The sequence below is a fragment of the Ixodes scapularis genome, unplaced genomic scaffold (genome assembly GCF_016920785.2).
Source record: "Ixodes scapularis isolate PalLabHiFi unplaced genomic scaffold, ASM1692078v2 PGA_scaffold7__128_contigs__length_106722199, whole genome shotgun sequence".
In the NCBI taxonomy this organism is placed as follows: domain Eukaryota; kingdom Metazoa; phylum Arthropoda; class Arachnida; order Ixodida; family Ixodidae; genus Ixodes; species Ixodes scapularis.
In genome coordinates, this window is record NW_024609882.1 from 17,800,055 (window position 1) to 17,820,282 (window position 20,228).

The following is a 20,228-nucleotide window of genomic DNA, read 5'->3' on the forward strand; positions in this document are numbered from 1 at the left end:
GCCAAGACGGCCAAGACAGCGGCAACAGCGGTGTTTCTTGCAGCCGTAGAGAGTTGAACGGAGACTATTCTTCCTTCTTTTGCCAATTTACGTGAGTAACATTTAATTTCTCTTGGCTTGCGTTCTTCCCAGCCGTGATACAGGTTGTAAAAAATGATTTGCGTAAACAAGTACCCTGCCCAGCAACACCGTAGTGTTGACGATCCAAAATGGTTCACGTTGAGTGCCAGCGATTCCAAAACTGTCTACTTTCCTGTAGCGAGTGATCCGTTCGCCTTAATGTCTGCTTTTGTTGTTGTCATTTTTCTGCCAAAATTTGAAGAAAAAAAAAAAGGAGGCGGCAAAATCTAGGGTACCTAATCTGTCGATTTGAGTCGGCGTTGTACCGGGTTCCTCACTTGTGGGACATAGGACGTGTGTGTCCTGTACGCTGGCGAGGTCGACCTATCTTTTTTTGTCTTGGAACTGCATTCGATCAAGGATCGCCGTCGGAAGGCCACAGAGATGGACTACAAAAGAAAGCCAAAGCAGAACGGCGGTGGCCACGGCTCATCCCAAGGAAGCAAAAAGTTCCGTCGTCAGGACGACGACGAAGACCCGATGGACTTCGAGGCGGAGCTTGCCCTGATGGAGGAAATCAGCGAAGAGCAGATGGACGACACCGAATCTCAGGAATCTCTATGTAAGTGCACCGTCGTTCTTTCAGTTCCCCGTGTAATGCATGCCCTTGCATATGGTGCCTGGAACGCGTCTCGGAGTGGTGTGTTTAGCATCCTATCCCGCCCATACATCAAAAGGGGTCCCGAAATGACAACGGATCACGTCACAGAAACCGAAGTGTCATGCTGTTGCATGTCGCGATCCTGGCGGTTGGTCGTAGAAAGGCTGGCGAAAGGCACGAGCGAACGCGAAATGTCGCTGTCGTCACGGTGTCCCCAACTTCTGGCTGCCGTAGCTTCCGTAAACTGTCACAGTGGAGAGCGACCTGCAAAAGAACTAGCATCTGCCACATCCACCACCGCTGCTGTGACACCGCCAGGTTCGTGACCGGCGACAGCATGAACACTTCTATGACGTCATCAGGCGCAAATCAAGGGGCCACTTTCTTGGACACGGTAAACACACTAGTCGCAAACGCGTTCCAGGCACCATACTTGCATGCGCTATCGTTAAAACGAGACCTTTTTCAAAAGTGGGCACCCTCTGGTAGCTACTGTGCTTATTAACCGAGTCTGCTGTTGTTAGGCATGCACCCTGAGCTCTGGGCATGTATTGTCAATGTTTGGCGTGAACTCGGCTGAGCTAGTATTGAGAATGAGTAATTCATTCAGCAAGGACCTGGATCTAACGATTCCTGGATCCAATCAGTCCATGAATGGATGGATGGATGATATTGTCTGCCATTTGTAAAGGGTGGTAGCTTGCGCCACCTAGCCTAAAAAAAAAAAAAAAAGAAATGCTTTCCCCCACTTAAATATCTAAGCACTGGTGGCCGCCGATGTTGATTGATGAGGTGTTGAAAAGGGTATCTCGTTAACATGCTACAGGCAAGATTTAACTTATCGCTTATTGAGAACAACTAGCTGGGGTGGGACGTGCACAGTGCATAGAGCAGAGTGCTAGGAGGTCAACTCGGCGATGCCTGTGCACCAATGTGCTAGCTCATCCCATCTCGGAACTGGTAGGCAGTTGTGAAGAAAGCCACAGTTGCAAGGGCATCTATGTTATAGGTCAAAATTCTGCAGAATGCCGTGTTTAGCTGAGGACCTGCACAAGGGCAATCCTCTGAAGCCACGTGTTCACGTCCGTGTATGACACAATGTTGCACATCTCTTGAGATCGAGTAGATGTGGTACGTTTGAGACCGTGTGGGATTTTGGTTAACCAGAAAAGTTGCCCTAATGCTTTTGTAGTAGTCTCAGTTAGCTGCGCCTTTGGCTCTCACTGCAGCTCGTGTTGTTGCTGCGACGATTCGTTTTCTGTAAGCTTTTCTTAACTTTACAGTAGGGTTTATGCCATTTTGGGCACTTCAGAACCAGAGTTGCAAAGGTTACGCTTAAAAGGTAAATAAATTGCATTTATTTCAGCTAGAGTGTAATTGAGCTACAAATACAACCATAGAACCTCTCATAAATATATCTACTATAGTCGGTGAAGGTCAAGAACGAATAGGAAGCTCCTCCCACCTCTTTCTACTTTAGTAGTGCGAACGCTGGAGGGGAGGCAACCTCCTCTCCACCGTTCGCTCCGCTGAAGTGGAAAGGGGGTGGGAGGAGCTTCCACTTCGTTCTTGACCCATCACCGACTATAGTTAAGGCCCATTCACACTCTTGCAACTGAGTACGACCGAGAGAGACGAGATCTGTTAAAACTTCTTAAAATTTCTTAGAACGAGGGAACACACTGGCATTCTGGCGCCATCTATGCGGTGACCCTGGAACTGCATTTCACAAGAGCGAAAGTTTTGCGGGATTTCTGAGGTCAAATGTGCGTAATACCTGTAAGAAAGGCTCGTTTATAATGTTGACAAAAGTTTTTCAAGACAAGAAAGAAAGGATAATGTGGAAAGAAATAGAAAATATGCCGGACTGCCAAGTTTACACTGCTACCTAATAGATGGCGCCAGTGTGTCCTCTTGTTGTAAGAGGTATTAAGCCACCAAGTTCTAAGAGGTCGCAAGAATGTTAACGGGCCTTTACAGTTACAGTTACTTGCAAAAAGTAACTACCATATTTTCCGGGCTATAATCCGCACCCGGTGTATAGTAGTATGCAGAGATTTGAGGCCAAAAATAAAAGGTTTTGCTTACATAGTCCGCACGCCATGCGTAGTCTGCCCCTTGTGCTTAGTCGACACGAAAATCTTCTCATACACAACACACCTGGACAAATGTCCACTTTCTTAGCTCACAAAGAAGCTTGCATTATACATAAATCATTATTAACATACCCTTTCAGTCAATATCCATCACGTCTCGTCATAATTAACGATCTTGAAAAATAAAATTCCCGTATAGTCCGCATGCATGGGTAGTCTGCCAAGCCTGAAATTTCAACTTAAAACATGTGTAGCCCGCGGACTATGGCCCGGAAAATACGATAAATATTATGTCTGACTTTTTGTATTTGCCAACATGATTCTGTAGCTGCAACAGGTTACTCCCAGAATATAACGAAGTTCCATGCACTGAAATTTTACTTTGACCTAAAACATTAAATCACTAAGTGTAACTAATTGCAGTAACTTCATTGCACTAAATTAGTTGCCTTACAGCTCTTGCTGGTACTGCAGCTTCTACCAGTGCAGTTAATTATTTGTTTTGTTTGGAGCTTTGCATTTCTTTTTTCACTTGACATTCAAACTTGTGCTCCACACTGGGCAACTTCCTGCTGTCTAAACATACACACAACGGGATTTCTTTCGTTGCGCAGCGGGACAGGGCCCCGAGAACGCCTGCACGAGCGTGCGGTGGACGCGACCACCGATGCCCGCGTTGCGTCCGGAGCGGGAAAGCCTGGAGTTCCAGCAGATCGACCTGGATCACTACCTGGGACGGCCGCTGGACTGCATGCCGGGAATGCGCACTGGAACTGTGCCCATCGTCCGCATGTTCGGGGTCACCGACGGCGGCCACAGCGTGCTCTGCCACGTGCACGGCTTCCTGCCCTACTTCTACGTTGAGGCACCGGCAGGCTTCAAGAAGGAGCACTGCAGGGCTTTCAAGGTAGTGGCACGGCACAATTTAATGGCAGTGGGAATTTATTTTTTGGGGTGGTAATATGTTATCAGTATCTTCCAGGCGCTGCAACATCCTAAGGGCTTCTTTCTTTAGTACTTCAGGCACCTTGTTCAAAAATCTCTTGAAAATTGACAGTTGTAAATATTTTAAAATAAAAAGGTTACCAATTGGAGCGATTACATCATTATTAAGTGCTTGCCACCATGAATGCCTACTTACACATATTTAAGCAAGAATTTATTTTACAGGCATTAGGTCTCTGGACCAAGCTTCCAGGCTCCATTGTCACTTTGCAGTCCGTTTCTGAACTTGAGAATGTTTTGTTGTTTTTCAAAGTGGAGCTATGAAGCACTGGATCTAGATGACAAGCTTTTTTTTTTGGAAAGCTTAATTATTGATTGTGCGGTGTTAAATTTATCTGACATGTTTTCACCCTATTTTTCTATTGCTCTTTAAGGATGCTCTGAACAGGGCGGTTCTCGCAGACATGCGATCCAACAAGATGAACCTGACAGATGCAGTGGCTGCAATCGACCTGGTGATGAAGCAGAGTAAGAGGCTTTCCTTCAGCATATCTCTCTGTTGCTTCGTGACGCCAGACAAAATTCATCAGTACCAAGGGCTCCAGGAAAAGCTTTCTTCCTGCCTCAAGCTTTGCATTTTCATATAATCCAGAATGGTCAGAGTAACTAACGTCGTTGCTCAAATGATTAGTGCAAAACAATAGGTATGGGCGAATAGAGGATTTTGGGTCCGAATCGAATTCGAAGCGAATAGTGATTTTGGTCGAATAATTTCGAATCGAATAGTTTGAATAGTACAAGCAAAAAATACCACAAGATACGCTTAAACTATTGTTTTATATTTGCCCTTATTTGGTATAGATATACTGTAATTGTTAATTTCAAGTGTATCGAGTTCGGTAGCATGAAATGGTTGAAACGGTCGGAAGCTTGTGCCACCTGGCCGTAAATCCAAGCCAGAGTAAGTGGAACCCGTTTATATTGACCTCGCAAACAAACCAGGTCGATATAGGGGGTACTTCAATATAAAACTTTTAATAAATTTGACTCTCAAAAATTCACTTTCTGCTGAAATACTACACAATGAAGTTGTCTTGCATTTTCTGCTGCTTTCTCTTCATTGCATCCGCGATAACGATATTTTCCTGCGCGATCGACGGACTCCAAAATGCTGAGGCCGCTGCCTTCGATATTCGCGCATTAGCGCCGAACAATGCCGAGAGCACGGAGCACGTCCAATGGGAGCACCTTCTCCTGCAGAGCGCCGTTTTGCTCTGCAAGTTGGCTTTCCCCTAAAACAAGTGGCGGCGTTGGGGGAAGCCAACTAGCAAAACAAGCTGGCTTTTTTTTTTTTTCTCTCTCTCTCTCTCTCTCTCTCTCTCTCTCTCTCTCTCTCTCTCTCTCTCTCTCTCTCTCTCTCTCTCTCTCTGTGCGGTTGCATCAATATGAAAGAAAAAATAATATTCTCTTTTGCCGACGGAGGGGGGAGAGGGAGCACGTAGCACCCTCTGTCCGCAAAAGATATATTTTCTTACAAGCAGTCGACGCGGCCGCCGGGAAAAAAGAAAAAGCCAGCGTGCTCTGCAAGCTGGCTTTCCCCCTATGCGTCCGCGCGCGTTGGGGAAAGCCAGCTTGCAGAGCAAAGTCAAATTTGGGGGTTTTACGTGCCAAACCAACGACGGGCATCTGGCACGCCCCAGCGGAGGACTGGGGATTAATTTGGACCACCTGGGGATCTTTTGACGTGCAACTGAAAGCTCGGTTACACGGCGCCTTCTCCGCAATAAGCCTCCGTCATATTGCGGGCACCTCAGTCGGGATTTGAACCCGCCACCTGGGGATTCGTAGGCCGGCGCTCTCGCCTCGGAGCCACCGAGGCGGCTAGCTTGCAGAGCAAAACGGCGCTCTTGGCAGTTCAATATATCGGTAGCGGCTGCTAGTTTTGTTCGATGCAACCATAGTTTTTGCTATATAATGTCACTGTAATATTACTGTGCACAAAAATTGTTCGATATAAGGAATAACTCAATGTAAACTGGTTCGATATAGTCGAGCATGGCTGTATTTAGAAAGGTCGACTAATTCTATATTTTCGAATAATTCGATATTGTCGAATACTTAAATTCGATTCGAAGCGAATGCCGAATAGAACGGAATTTGATTGGCTATTCGTAATAACCGAATATTCGCCCATCCCTACAAAACAACTGTCGTCAATGCTAGAAACATTAATCAGTCTTTGTTGATACAGGAAGGAAAATCAGTGACTTTGAGTCACTTAGCAAGCATTTCGAAACAAATTTTTGGGAACAATTTTACTACTCTTTCCCCGATCAGAAGAACAATCTCAGAAAATGAAACTACCATATTTACATGACTGTAAGTCGACTCGATTATAAGTCAACCCTCCCCACATTGCATGTCAGCAAAACGAGAGAAAACAAATTATACTTTATGGGCACATTGTACATAAGGAAATGGCAGGGTGCCTCTTTTGAATGCCTGGCCTTCAGCGCGCGCTCGACGCCTTCTGGCATGCTTTAGCTGCACAGGTACATGCGAGGCGCTGGAGATGCTGAAGCACTATCCTAGTTAGAAAGCTCATGCTGGAGGCGAGACAGCTGAAACTTTTCCCCGTCATTATCGCTGCTACGTTCCTAAAATAGATTGTCTGTGTTGCCCAACGACATCTCGCACTTCGCAAACGACCGCGTCGACCGTATCTCCCGCGCTTACTCGGTGATTGTGTCTTGTGTCATGAGGACGAATTAAGCGCGAAACACATGTACGACGAAACCGTCCGATCCGACGTCTGACCGCGCAATACGACAGTCGGAGGCGAGGGTTGTCAACGCTCTCCGATGCTACGAAAACCCTCACCCCCCAAGGTCATTCCGGCAGTCCGCACGTCGGATCGGACGGTTTTGTCGTACATGTATTTCGCACTTTAATCGCACACTTCCGCAACATACTGTACTTTGCAAGCTCGACATCTAACTACAGAAAACATCCCGACGCATCCAAATTTCGGCCTGGCGTGACCCTTAAATCATGTGGTGCCACCCCCAGAACTCAGGCGCACAGCACGCCTTCCCGCGGTGCGGTGTATTGCACGCCGTTCACCGCCGTGCATTTGTGTTGATTTGCGAATCGCGACCACTGCAGTTAATCACTGCGAATTGTGATCACTGCAAATTAAAAAAATATATAGAACTTGTAAAATGAGTGCACAGAATAGCAATATGCTACAGGTACAGTCAGCTGAACTTGTAACAAGCCGAGATGTTCTTTATTTTGTGGTTGTTTCGTCTTTGTCGGCAGTGGAATGCTTTGGTTTCGCTTATAAGTCGACCACCCCCAGTTCAGATTTTGAAGAATTTAAAAATGGGTCGACGTACAATCGTGTAAATACGGTATATACTACAGTCAAGCTTGTAATCGTTGAGCATGGCAACATCTAATCCTAAGGGTGGGCTGGAAGAAAGGCGAAAGTGACAGTAGAGGGGTCTGGCACAACTTAAATTGCTCAAGGACTGTCTCATGTGTTGAGCACAAATGTGTCCAAATATAATGAATGTTGAGTCGTGTTTGAGACTTTTCTTTCTTTCTTTCAGTCTTCCTACCAGCCTATCTTAGAAAATTGTCAGTATGTTCAGCAATTACGTTTCGTTTCCTCAAACCCTTCAGAGTGCCAGTTAACTCAATCTCTTGTCAAGTTGTAGTGGAAAGGCAGACATGCTGACAATCAGGGGAAGCCCGTTGGGAGTCCTCACATTATGAGAGAGATACAGCAGTGAGCTGAGGTTTAAATTCTGTCCTCTGCAACTGCAGGCATCTACGGCTATAACAGCAAGGGCAAGACGCCCTTTCTCAAGATAACAATGGTCCTTCCGCGTCTGATTGCCCCGGCCAAGCGGCTGCTCGAGACCGGAACGGTGTCGGTCCCTCCTTATGGCGCGCCCTGCTACAGAGTCTTCGAGACCAACGTCGACTTCGAAATCAGGTCAGGAGGATTCCTGGTGCCATGTTGTGGTTTGTTTTCGGTATTGTGACCCGCATTGTATGCTAGAACAAGCGCAGCTGCTTTGGCTTCGGATAAGGAACTTCTGCGATGTCACAAGATGTGTGTTTTAGGCCAGCCGTACCGTTGAGAAGAGTTCTCAAAGTCGGAGGGTGCCCCCTCTTAATTTGTTGGTTGTTGGAGAATAACAGTCTGTGGCCACAATTGCATACTTCGGTACAACACATGCCTTGCATCCTTTGTTGTGTCCTTGCTGCTTTCATGCCGCCAAACTTTTTTTTCTCGGCAAGAACAAGTTGGAATGACAAGCGACGTGGGGCAATAACGTCATGCTCTAGCCGTGCATAAAACCTCTTTGTGGTACAGACGGACGTAAAGAAGATACGGATACAGTGAAGCAAACTTGAGGTACGCTTGTAATTCTGATGTCAATAGAGGAGTTTGAAGCATATTGATGTTCGATACCACGAGCTTGAAATAGTAAAATTCGTTGCTCAACACTCATTGGCCCGAATAATATGTGCACATATTTTGCATTCATGTTGATAATGTTGCGCACTGTGCTCAGTCCACCCTTTTCAGAATTCCCGGTTTTGGAGTTTCTCAGCATGAAGTTGCATGATACGAGCGAGCAGGAACGTTTTTTTAAGCAACGAAGCTGAATCCTGTCTGCTGCATTGAGCTACGGTGACTTGGATCAAGCTTCCGAACCACCGCTTTTGTGCCCGTCATGGCTCGTCTTCCTCTCCCAAGTTTGCGAAAAGAAGCTTCACCTTTTCCTAACGGCACCCTTCATTTCTTCGAGTTTCCCACCGAGGAATCCTCAAAGCAAGTCTCCGCCAGGGGGCGCTAGTTCTCCCGAAAGCGGTGGATCTCCGTCGTCACCATCTTTCTCAGCGTTGTCGGCACACTCATCCCTTGCAGATTCATGGTGGACGCGTCGGTGGTGGGCTGCAGTTGGATTGAGCTTCCCAAGGGAACCTACCGGGTCCGCGAGTCCACCAAGGTGTCACGTGTGCAACTCGAGGTCGACGTCGCCTGGGACTCTCTCGTGGCCCACGCCCCCGAAGGCAAATGGGCGCGTGTGGCACCGCTGCGGATACTCAGCTTTGACATTGAGTGCGCTGGTCGCAAAGGTACTACGTGCTTTCTTTTACTTCATTTTCGACGTGGGTGGTGGCAGAGTGTCAAAACCCTAAAAAGCATACTTTTCAAATGCTCGCAAAAAAACATTCTGCGTGGAGCTCTGCCGAAAAAATTCCACTTTTCGCACGCCTTAGGAGGGTTGTTTGTGTGGGGTGAGATTTGCCAGAAAAGGCCAAGTTATATTTTTTATTTGTTTGAGTACACTGTAAACGACCTATTTGCAAATGTCGAGACTCAAAATTGATTGCGAAAAATTGGTCTCATTAATACACCACCCCACAGTAACGCACACTTGGCATATCATTTCAAATTGCAAAATTTTGGACATAAGAAATGTTTCTGAAATGCGTAATTTACAAAATTCGCAAAATATTAAACCCTCAAAAATAAAATTTTTCGCAATAATATGCACTAAAAAAAAAAATTTTTTTTTTCTTTTTGTTATTTTTAGTTTTGTTACACAAAAGCACAAAACACATGTACGACGAAACCGTCCGATCCGACGTCCGATCAGGCAATACGACGGTCGGAGGCGAGGGTTTTCAGCGCTCTACGGTGCTACGAAAACCCTCGCCCCCGAAGGTCATTCCGGCAATTCGCACGTCGGATTGGACGGTTTCGTCGTACATGTGTTTCGCGCTTAATACACTTATGTTTAGAAATCAAACCTGGTTAAAGGAACTTGGCAGAAATCACTCGCCCTGTTTCTCAAAGAAACTAATCTGGTTAAAGAAATAAAGATATTTCAAACGACTACTATTTTTGTCATGCAAAATTATGCATTTAAAGAATGCATAACAGTGCTCCGAAGCCATGTCCTAAGCTTTACTCGGTCAGATTCTTTTCACACCGCTGGGTGACGCGACATTCACGCAAAGCAACACTTGCCACTCGTAAGATTTTGGAGCTCCGTGGTACCTAACCTCTACTCCGTCGTGAGATTGATTAAGTTTTTCTGAGGCCTCCCTAGAAATCCAATACTCGTAAATGAGTGCATCCAAAATCTGATTCTACCTGTTCACCGAATGAAATTGTAAAAAAAAAAATTAAAAAAGGACCGCCATTGTATGAATTCTCAAACTTCATTCCCCAAGCTTTTGAATTTCTTCAAACGTCCCTGCCCTAAGCGAAGAAGTCTTCCAGTTTAAGCACTATTTCTTCAGACCTGAACCACCCGTTCATGCACAACTACGAGTCCGAGACTCCCGAGCATGTGCATGTTAGGTTTACAAGCTTCGTAGGCTTCTAAAATGCTTTGATGCCACGATGACGAGAGGTGATGGGAGGCTGTCGATCGAGAGAGGAGTTCTTCGAGACCAAAAAGAACCTCCGCGTCACTGTGTTTTGACCGCAGGGATCTTTCCGGTGCCCGAGAAGGACAGCGTGATCCAGATCGCCAACATGGTGGTCCGCCAGGGGGAGCGGGACCCCTTCATCCGCAACGTGTTCACCCTCAACACGTGCACCCCCATTGCCGGCTGCGAGGTGCTCTGCTTCAAGCGGGAGGGGGAGCTGCTTCAGGTGGGCCTCCGCCGATGTTCATTCGCACACGCCTTCTATGCTCATCGAATTAGCGAGATTGCTTCCAGCAAACGCACATATTTTGTGGCTCCAGGCGCACTCTCTAATGCAAGCTTTTTGTAACTCTGAAACCGCTTCGAGACTGAGGGGCACCCCAGGCACACGACGTGGCAACCTTTTGTTCTATTTTATGTTGCGAGTGTTTGCATAATCTCAAGAACACGAATAGAACTACGGGCGAGGTTGTGCAGAAGAAATGAGTGTTGTAACCGCTAATTAGCAACGTACATTCTAATGCACAAGAAAACAACAAGAAGGATGCGAGATGTCTTTTTGTGGTGCATTAAAGTGTTAGTTGCTAGTTAGCGATTTTCCTCTTCCCTTCTTCCATGTGTCTTTATCCATAACACTATTTGTGTCCTTGCTACGTTTACCCAACTCGCCCAGCAGCCCCTTTTGCATTATCTCGCACTTTCTGAGTAGCTTGTGACCAAGCCTGTAGTATGTGCAGTTTTTTTTCCCTGAACTTAGTATTTATGTTTCTTCATTAGACTCATACTTTCGAAGATATTTAGTCTACAACAACTAACGGCATATATCTCTTATAGTGCTGAAGCACGAAATATGGAAAGTGTCCAGAGAACAGTCTTCCTTTTTACCCAATTTAATTACCGCTTTTCGTTTAAATTCGCATTAAAAAATTTTTTGGACAATGATGCTGCGATAAGGAGCTGTTTGCTTTGTTCTGAGTGCACAGTGTAGTCCACATTTAAGGCTGGTTCACACATTGCTTGCCTGCGACTGCTTACCATGAGAGCACATTGGCTCCGTCTGTCAAGTACCACTGGAAGGCTTCTTTATATATTTTATTAAGCCGAAGCCTGTGCAGTAGTTATGAGATCAAACTTATGCACTATCTATGGCGAGTGGTTGCTCGTAACATCGTGTCAGAAATAATTCGTGCCCAGTGAAATCAGGGACGGCGCCAGGATTTTCATAATAGGGGGGCGGCGGGGAGGCGAACCAAATTGGGGGAGGGGGGGTTGCTTTGAGGTGCTGTCACCCACGAGCTTATTGAAGATAGCTTATGCGGTGTGCTCATTGAAAAGGGAAATGCGGAGACACGAGGAGGAAAGGGGGGGGGGGGGGTTATCACAGCAGGGACCTCTGCCACCTGTGCTCAGGCTCACAGCTAGGTTTTGCTTCCCTTTCTGAGACAGTCCGGAATTCCCCATGACCTTGACTTTAACTAAGCTCACCTTCGTTCATGTTTCTGGTATCCGCTGAAGATAAGCACCGCAGAGCGGAATACGGAGAGAAAAGCCAGCAGGCGTCACAAAGGCGAGCTGCTTTTTCTAAAGCGCTTGATAGCTTACTCGCCCGCGGTACGACTTCCCGTGGATGGAAGTTGGTAGAAAAAAAATTTATAAAATACGCTCTGAACGGCTCCAAAGGCAGGACACTCGTTACACTGGGTCTTGAAGCCGACGTCGTAGCCAATTATTTGCATACAAAGCTGCTTCATCTTGGGGTGGCAGAAGAAATTTTAGGGGAGGCACCCGCCTCGCCTCCCCTTGGCGCCGTCCCTGAGTGAAATAACCGGGATTCACTTTGCCCCAACATCACTCATGTCTATAAATTAGACAAAACCGATTTCGAGCTCGTCTGCAGTATTTTTCTCTGTCACGACGTCACAGAAATGGGCCGACTTTGTGCGGGACGTGGACCCGGACGTGATCACGGGCTACAACATCCAGAACTTCGACTTCCCGTACCTGATCAACCGGGCCAAGCACTTGAACGTGACCCACTTCCCCTACTTGGGAAGGATCAGGGATTCCCGCACCATCCTCAAAGATTCCGTGATGCAGTCCAAACAGATGGGGCGGCGTGAGAACAAAGTGGTCACCATGGAGGGACGCGTCCAGTTCGACCTGTTGCAGGTACGCCGGCCGCTGCTTCGGCGATTGCTCGGGGTGTAGACGTTTCGACGAGCACCTGCCCAGTTAACCGTCTGGCTACTAACCACGAGCATGGCTCGCGTTGTTCTGCGTACTGAAAAGCCCGACCACGAGACTGGCTCGTGCTTCAGGGTCTGAACTTCTTTTGTGCCTTTTGCGGCAGATGGCAGTTCTACAACCATTGCTCTGTCTTTGAGAGAGAAAGGCTGTATGGCCTCAATATGTAGGTCCGTTTTACCCAACAAAGATATGCAGAAACTTTTTAGAGCGCAGCTCTTAGGGGCATGTTTCCAGCCTGAGCGGCGGCGGCGTAACCGGGGGGGGGGGGGGGGGGGGGGGGGGGGTCACGTGACTACCCGCAGGTGACGTGACCCCCCTCAGTACCCTTCCCTACTCCTCCTCAAGAGCTGCGCTCCAATTCGGCGTTACAGGGATTTGTAAACGGCTTTCATTTTTTTAAAGTTATAACTTATAAGTGCTCTACCACTTTCGTTCACGAGTCGCACCACCTCTCCAAGGACTCCGAAACTTCCTTTAAAATCGGCAATTTTAATAAATATTATCGGTAAAATTTAGTTTGCCTCTAGGTGTTATTTGCTGCTCTCCATCTTTCTGAATGTTTACAACAGTAGTACACGGTGAAGAACTACTCAGTGGGCATATCAGATGGCCTGGGATTAATAGCAAGGGCACCAAACAACATCTGTATGGCAAATGAATGCTTTCCTTAGTTTTTGTCAAAGTGGCTGATTTTAAATAAAGTTCTGCAATGCTTTATGGAAAAAAAAACAATTATTATGCAATGGGTTAAGCCCTGTTCATACATACACCACAGTGCAAACTTGGCGCCTGCGTTCCAATGCATGTGATCCCACCTTTTCTTCATTACATGCACAATGCATTGCTATCGCAGCACTGAGTTGGTGCTCACAGTGGCGCGATGCAGTGCTGGCTTTCCGTTGTCTCAGTGCTGAGATGCACGTGTGAACTGTCCTTTAAGAAACTTTGTGCGCATGATTTAGCATCACTGCACTTCGGAAGACCGAAGAATATAGTGGCAAGCAAGAAACTGTGTTCCACAATAAATGATTTGTTAATGTGAAACATTCTTTGACCGGGTGGTCGGCATTTCGTGAAGCCCGCATAAAAGCGCAGCCGGCAAGGCTCGACACTGATTGCAAAAAGGCCATTGCAGTAAAAAAGTGTTTCTGCCGGGCGATAACGAAACCCATACCATTTAGATTATTAAGTGAGTGTCCTTCCAGCATGTCACGTCACATCGCCGTAAGCTAAAGTGCCTTTTGTTGGGAAAGCCCTGGGGGGCACCTGCCGGCACGTATCTCCATTCCAGGAATTGCTATCAAGTGTACATGCCACGCGTTGGACCAGTCGCCAAACTAACCGACGAAGAGCGCCGAGAGCATAGACGCCACACATTTCACGCTCAACACAATTGCCCAGCAATTTGCTACGCATTTTTGTTTCGGGGTGTCTAAAGGCCCCGGAAGGCATTACTCGGAGGGCTATCGTGCAAAGCATCCTCATGATCAAGCAGTGAAACGGAAATTTAAATTATGCTGCGCAATTGGAAGTCGCATTCTACCGTCAAGTGGCGAATGTTATCCTCAAGGTTTGATTTACCGACCGTTCGCATGGATATTCGCACAAATTTGTGATTGTGTTTGAATTGGGACGCCGTTAAACTCAAGTGGTTTCCGTTTTTGGCAGCGTTGCCCCGTAACGTGCTGCGTTTTATTCCCAGGTCCTGCTGCGTGACTACAAGCTACGGTCGTACACGCTGAATGCTGTCAGCTACCACTTCCTGCAAGAGCAGAAGGAGGACGTGCAGCACAGCATCATCACCGATCTCCAGGTAACCTGCGTCCGTGCAGCGTTAAAGAGGCTGTGTAGCGATTTGTGTACCTTCAGTAGATCCTCGAAGTGCTTAGCCAACGAAACATGCATTTGTTCTCACCTTCTCGCGGTAGCAGTTTCAGAAAAAACTGGAGAGAAAAATGAGCAGCGTTGAAACCCTCAACCTCCGGCCGGAACATGAGGCCAAACGATCTGGGACCGATTATACGCCACCAGTGTTTGTCGTAGCCACACACTAGGGTCGGCAAAGCGCACGGGGCATAGGCCGGGTTCCAGACATTGTTAGTGCTTGGCTACTGCCGTCATTTTAGTGATTGGACACGAGCCTCTATTCGAATGTTCGTTAAGAAATTGATTGTCACGAATCCAAATTGGGTGCTCATATGCTCACACAGTGTTCATGCACAATCCATGAGCCTCGTTTGACTGTCGCCACAATGCAGTAATCTCCGTGACTACAACGACACTGTGACTCCCGTCACTGCGCCATCAAGGTTTGCAAAGAAAAGTTTGAAAAAAAAAAAAAAAAAGTCAGGTTTATTCTTGAAATTAAACCGTGACAAGGAAGTATTTTAGTCAGTGGCATTGCCTGCATGTATACTTGAATCCCACTAAGCGCCAGTGAGCTCAACTAAAGGGGAAAACATTCTAACCCAGTATTGCTGCACAGCAGCTTCGAAGAACTGTCTTAACTTGCTGCTGAGTAAGCAGGGCACAAATAAATCTACAACCCAGTACGAGTGATCCGTGATTTCCATCCGCGTCCAGAATGGCACGGACCAGACCAGGCGTAGGCTGGCTGTGTACTGTCTGAAGGACGCCATGCTGCCCCTGCGGCTTCTGGACAAGCTCATGAGCGTCATCAACTACATGGAGATGGCCCGCGTGACTGGGGTGCCCCTCACCTACCTGCTCAGCAGGGGTCAGCAGATCAAGGTTGTCTCACAGCTCCTGCGAAAGGTAGGCCTTTGCCACCGTTGGCTGTAGACTTCTTCATTTCGGCAGTTACCTAACCGGTGCATGGAAGGGTCACCACCATTTCATGGCTTCGATTTGGTTTGTTTTGGTTGCAGCGCGTCTGGTACGAATGTGTCTCGCCTCTCATTTGGACCCATTCTTGTGTGATAGAGGCACGGAATGAAGTGACATTCTCGTGCAGGTAGTCCCGACACCCTCAAAGCACTGTGGTTACTGTGATGTTTCAATAGCATGACATTTCCGTCCCCCAAAGTCCTCCACAGTGTAAGTTGTTGGCGTTGTGCGAATATTCAAATTTCTGAATTTCGAATAGTGGCATTGAATTCTGCACCATTCAATATTCGCATCTAGATAAACACCGTCGTTCGTATTTTTTTAATTGTGGACTGCGGCAGGTTAGCCCCGTTGAGCTCGCTTCCTACCGAACACCGGTGCAGTGCGGAGAAGTGACACTCGCGAAGCTAGCCTCTGCGGGCATCGCTTCTCCGCTCTGTACCAGTGCTCGGTAAGAAGCATGCTTAACAGGACTAGCCCATTGCAATCAATGCTTGGAAAAGTACAAATATTGCAGCCGTGCGCTCAGGAAAAAAGTGCACTCTTAAAGTGGGGTGGTGGTGCACGCTAGCATTTGGTGTATTTAAAATAAAAAGGTAAACTGAAACCTTTTAAACATGGTATTCATACTACAGTAAAATTTTTCTATATTAAAATTTGACTATTGTGCAAGAGTATATGTTGGGCAGAGATGTCCTGACAACCTGCGTTCATCATTCATTATTGGCTTTTTTTTTCTTTTCTCAAATTCAATATTTAATATTAAGAAAGGATATTTGCATGTCGCAAGAAGATTCACAAATCTTACTTAGGTATTGCTGGACATCTCTATAGGTTTAATTTTATGCCAAACACATCATTCACTTGCCACACCAATGTAGGCAGTAGACTTTTTGAGGCCACACTCCATAAATATGGCTCAAATCAAATTAGCTTAGCTATGGACAAGTGGAAGTTGGGAACTGCCTTTACGACTTCAGCTGGGGTTTCTTTCAAGCACGGTGCAGTAGTGAAAGTCTTGGAGAAACTATTCGATATACCAGTATGTGTGGCAGTTGGGTTTGCAGCGGGATCCTGCGTTTTTGTCCACGATCTGCGCGCGCAATATCGGTTGCCAAGACGTGCGTGTTCGTAGCGAGTTCCCGCATGTTAATCGCGTTGCAAAGCGCGAATTTGTGGCGTCTGCAATCTGTGGTATCATTTGCCGTCTCACGTGGTTTGTAGCGGGTGCCCCTTGTGTTTGTCGTTGATTTTTTATGAAGTTTTGCTGTCTCATCCCCACCTCATGTTTTTCGCCATTTATCTCTTCATTCATTTTGGGCCCTTACAAAAATTTACAATGATTGTAAGCTTCTTCATTTTTAATTTGAGGTTTGTTTAGCGTGAAGGGTTTCGCTGTTCCAATGAACTTGGAGCTACGAAATGCAGCTGTACACTAAAACGTTGTTGTCCCGGCAGGCGGCGGAGCAAGACCTGGTGATGCCGACCGTCCACTCCGAAGCGGGAGAGGACTTCACGGGCGCCACGGTCATCGAGCCGGCCAAAGGCTTCTACAGCGTGCCCATAGCGACGCTGGACTTCTCCTCCTTGTACCCGTCCATCATGATGGCACACAACCTGTGCTACACCACGGTGCTGGACTCCAAGCAGCGGGAGGCCCTCAGGGCGGACGAGTTCATCCGGACACCGTCCGGAGACCACTTCGTCAAGGCCTCCGTGCGGAAGGGACTGCTGCCCGAGATCCTCGAGGACCTCCTGGCGGCCCGCAAGAAGTGAGCCGTACTTGAGTCTCGCTCCGATTTCCGGTACGGCCTGTCTTGGGAGAGTAGAGCCCTCACTGCGCTCTAGCTGAATTCTTGGATCGCAGACGCTCGGATTTATTTTAGCCGCATTCGATCTCGGCTAGACTGAAGTTCTAAGGCATGCGTTGTGCAGTTTGTGGAGTGCATGCACGAGACCGAACCCTTAGCGATTCTTGCCTGTTTGCAGGGGTGGTCCAGCTGCGCCAATTGCGCCATTTTGATAAATTCTCCTTTACCTGCGCCTTGCTGCGCCTAAAGACACAAATTGCGCCAAACTGCGCCAAACCGCGCCAAACTGCGCCAAAAAGGGCTAGTCGGTCCGTGAACGAATCCTTTTTTGGAAGAATGGCGTTTTCGGCTGGCAACCCGGTGGGAGTTTTATTTTCTAGGCTAGGTGGCGCAAGCTGCCGCCCGATATAAAGGGTAGAGCCGTTACCATAGCCATCACAATCCAATTCAGGTTTCCGGCCCAGTGGCATTATTGCGCATTATTGTTTTGTTGCGACCATTTTGATATGCGGCGTTGTGGCTGTTAATTTCTGCATCGCCACTACTAAGTCCTCTTGAAGATGAGCCAACGTGAGTACTTTTTTTTTTCTGCATGCGTGTTTTAAGTTACAGACCCCATAGTAGAAGTTTGCTCGGACGCTCGTTCACCGGCAGACCAGCGGCATCATTACCGAACGTGGTACTCTTTTCGATTGCGTGGTCGTTGCTTGATTTCCTTGTTGCGAATTGTTGCGTGTTCCTTTTCATGTCAAATGCCGTAAACGATTGGTCACCCTTTGGTTGTCATACTGTCGCACTGCGTGCGAACTCAGAATAGAGCTTACAAACATGTTTAATAGGGGTGTGCGAATATTCGAAACTTCGAATACTTCGCGAATAATGCTTGCTATTCGATTCGATTCGCTTCGCCCTTTCGCTGTTCGAACTATTCGAGTTCTTCGAATACTTCGAAAACTACGAATAACGCGGAACTCATTGATTAGTGTCAGCTTGCGGTCGAGTTCTCCGTTTTGTTTTAGGACTGCGCAGTATGGTTTCGAGCTTGGCAAACCTACACAACCAACCTAAGTATCTTTTTTTTTTTTCTTTTTGTAGGAAGGATTGGAAAGTTATTTGCACGCGGTAGGGCGATCTGTCCTTTGCTTGCCGTGATGTCCGGAATGCAGAGTTGCCCAAGTGGTCGTGGTGCAAACGCTGCGATAGATAGGATGAAGGACTACGGTTTGCAACGGCACATGCATCGTCGCGACGGACCGCACGACGTTTCGGGCGTCCGCCCGAGACGTCTTGTATACGTTCCTGTCCACATTCATTTTTGATGTAGCACAACCATATATTCGTGATTTCGTACCTACAGTGACTCACGTTGGTCGTGCAGTGACTACAGTAGCCAAGGTGCTATGGATTGGGATATGGATTTATGGCTCACCTCGGCTATCGGTGATATCTGGCTTGTGTTATTTTCCGCTTGATTTTCGGGTTTATCAGTTTGCCAGTATTCCTTTTGTTATTTATTTCTACCCGTTTTCAATGATAAAAGTGAGACTTCCTCCCCCCGCCAAAAAAACAAACAAACAACATATTCTTAATTTATTGCATCTTTGTGGCGCCCTCCACGGACAGAACTATTGCACACGGAAAGAGATAGAGCATAGTCAGTGCGGTAGCAGCGGTAGTGCGGTTGCACAGCGCGATCGCGCAATCTGAAACTCAGCTGTGGCCTGTCGACCCGCCTCCGCTTGTGTACTTCGGTTTCCGTTCGCGTGGTTCCGTTCACGAGCGTAAAAAGAGATCGCACAAAGTAGAGACGCAATCATCGACTTCGTATTGCGGCTTGCGGACCCGCCACCGCTTGTGTACTTGCGTTTACGCTCAAGTGCCTCCTTTCGTTCGCGATGCGATCTCCGACTGCGTTGTAACTTGCCGACCCGCCTTCACTTTTCCACTTTCATTTACGTTCTCTAACCTCACTCAAGGAATGGTATTTTACTGACTAATCTTTCTTCATCTGTTTTTTTAACAGTCACATGTGGGACATTTTTCTTATTGCAATAAAAGTAACCTTTTCATAAACGTTTGATGTGAATTAAACAAGAATGCTTAATAAAAGAACACTACTGGAATTTTTTTTTCAACAAATAGAAAATATTTGTTTTCAAATATATCCTTATTTGGAACTACTATTCGTATTCGAAAATATTCGATTCGATTCGTAACCTTTATTATTCGATTCGATTCGCTTCGAAAGATTTTGATATTCGCACACCTCTAATGTTTAATAAATCGCTATAGTTTCGGATTCTCGGACGGCTTGACTATATTTATCACGATAACGAAAAACAGGTTGACTTACAATTGTGTGAATACATATTCACCGCGGTAACTTTAAAGTTTGTAGATCATGGCAAAAAAGTTTCGGCGTATTTTCTTGGTTTGTTTAAAATTGTAATTTTGTCCTTTTTTTCTAAAGCGAAGCACCAAGTTTAAAGACTCAGTACTCAGTGAGGTGGACTCAAATAATGATTTAATTAGTCTCTGGTGCAAAAAGGGGACTCACAAAACTGATGAATTTTGCGTCTTCTGCAATTCATCAATTTCCTGTGCACAACATGGAGTAGCTGCCATCAAACGTCACGGAGCATTGAAGAAACATGTTGAAGCTGCTGCAAGGCACAGAGATGAAGGTGGAAACCTTCAGGCCCCCAAATTGGTGCAAGCCGCATTGGATTTCTCACAAGGTGCTTCTGGCACATCACTCCAAGACCAAGTGTGGAAAGCGGAATCAATTTTCGCTATGTCCGTTGTTTCAAAGTCTATCCCCAGTGATGTGATTGCTGCGCCAATTGCGCCAAGCTGCGCCAAGGGGCTAACCCTGCTACACCCTGCTACATTTTGCCAAAATGTAGGTAATCTGCGCCAAGCCTGCGCCAAAGGAGCAATTTCGGTCGCCTTTCAAAACCGAAACTAAACTGAAAACCATAATGGCGCATGCATCAGCTACCGTAGGTGGCATAAGCGGCCGCCCGACACAAAGTATACCTGCATCAATCGTCCATCTGGTCTTGCATGCTTTTTCCCGCCGTCCTACCCTCCTTGCCG

At 46.8% G+C, this 20,228-nt stretch overlaps 1 protein-coding gene across 2 annotated transcripts in view; it reads left to right on the forward strand.

Moving 5' to 3' along the window:
* The first annotated feature begins 9 nt into the window (after positions 1–9).
* LOC8050987 (DNA polymerase delta catalytic subunit) overlaps positions 10–20,228 on the forward strand; it is a 42,433-nt gene continuing 22,214 nt past the window's right edge. For both annotated transcript variants that reach the window (XM_040222493.2, XM_040222494.2), the window contains exons 1-11: positions 10–91; positions 472–682; positions 3,432–3,724; positions 4,197–4,290; positions 7,594–7,765; positions 8,708–8,919; positions 10,284–10,450; positions 12,148–12,393; positions 14,174–14,284; positions 15,055–15,246; positions 16,777–17,090. In XM_040222493.2, the coding sequence (XP_040078427.1) occupies positions 505–682; positions 3,432–3,724; positions 4,197–4,290; positions 7,594–7,765; positions 8,708–8,919; positions 10,284–10,450; positions 12,148–12,393; positions 14,174–14,284; positions 15,055–15,246; positions 16,777–17,090 (1,979 nt within the window). In that variant the 5' untranslated portion in view covers positions 10–91; positions 472–504. The remainder of the gene's footprint in view (positions 92–471; positions 683–3,431; positions 3,725–4,196; positions 4,291–7,593; positions 7,766–8,707; positions 8,920–10,283; positions 10,451–12,147; positions 12,394–14,173; positions 14,285–15,054; positions 15,247–16,776; positions 17,091–20,228) is intronic.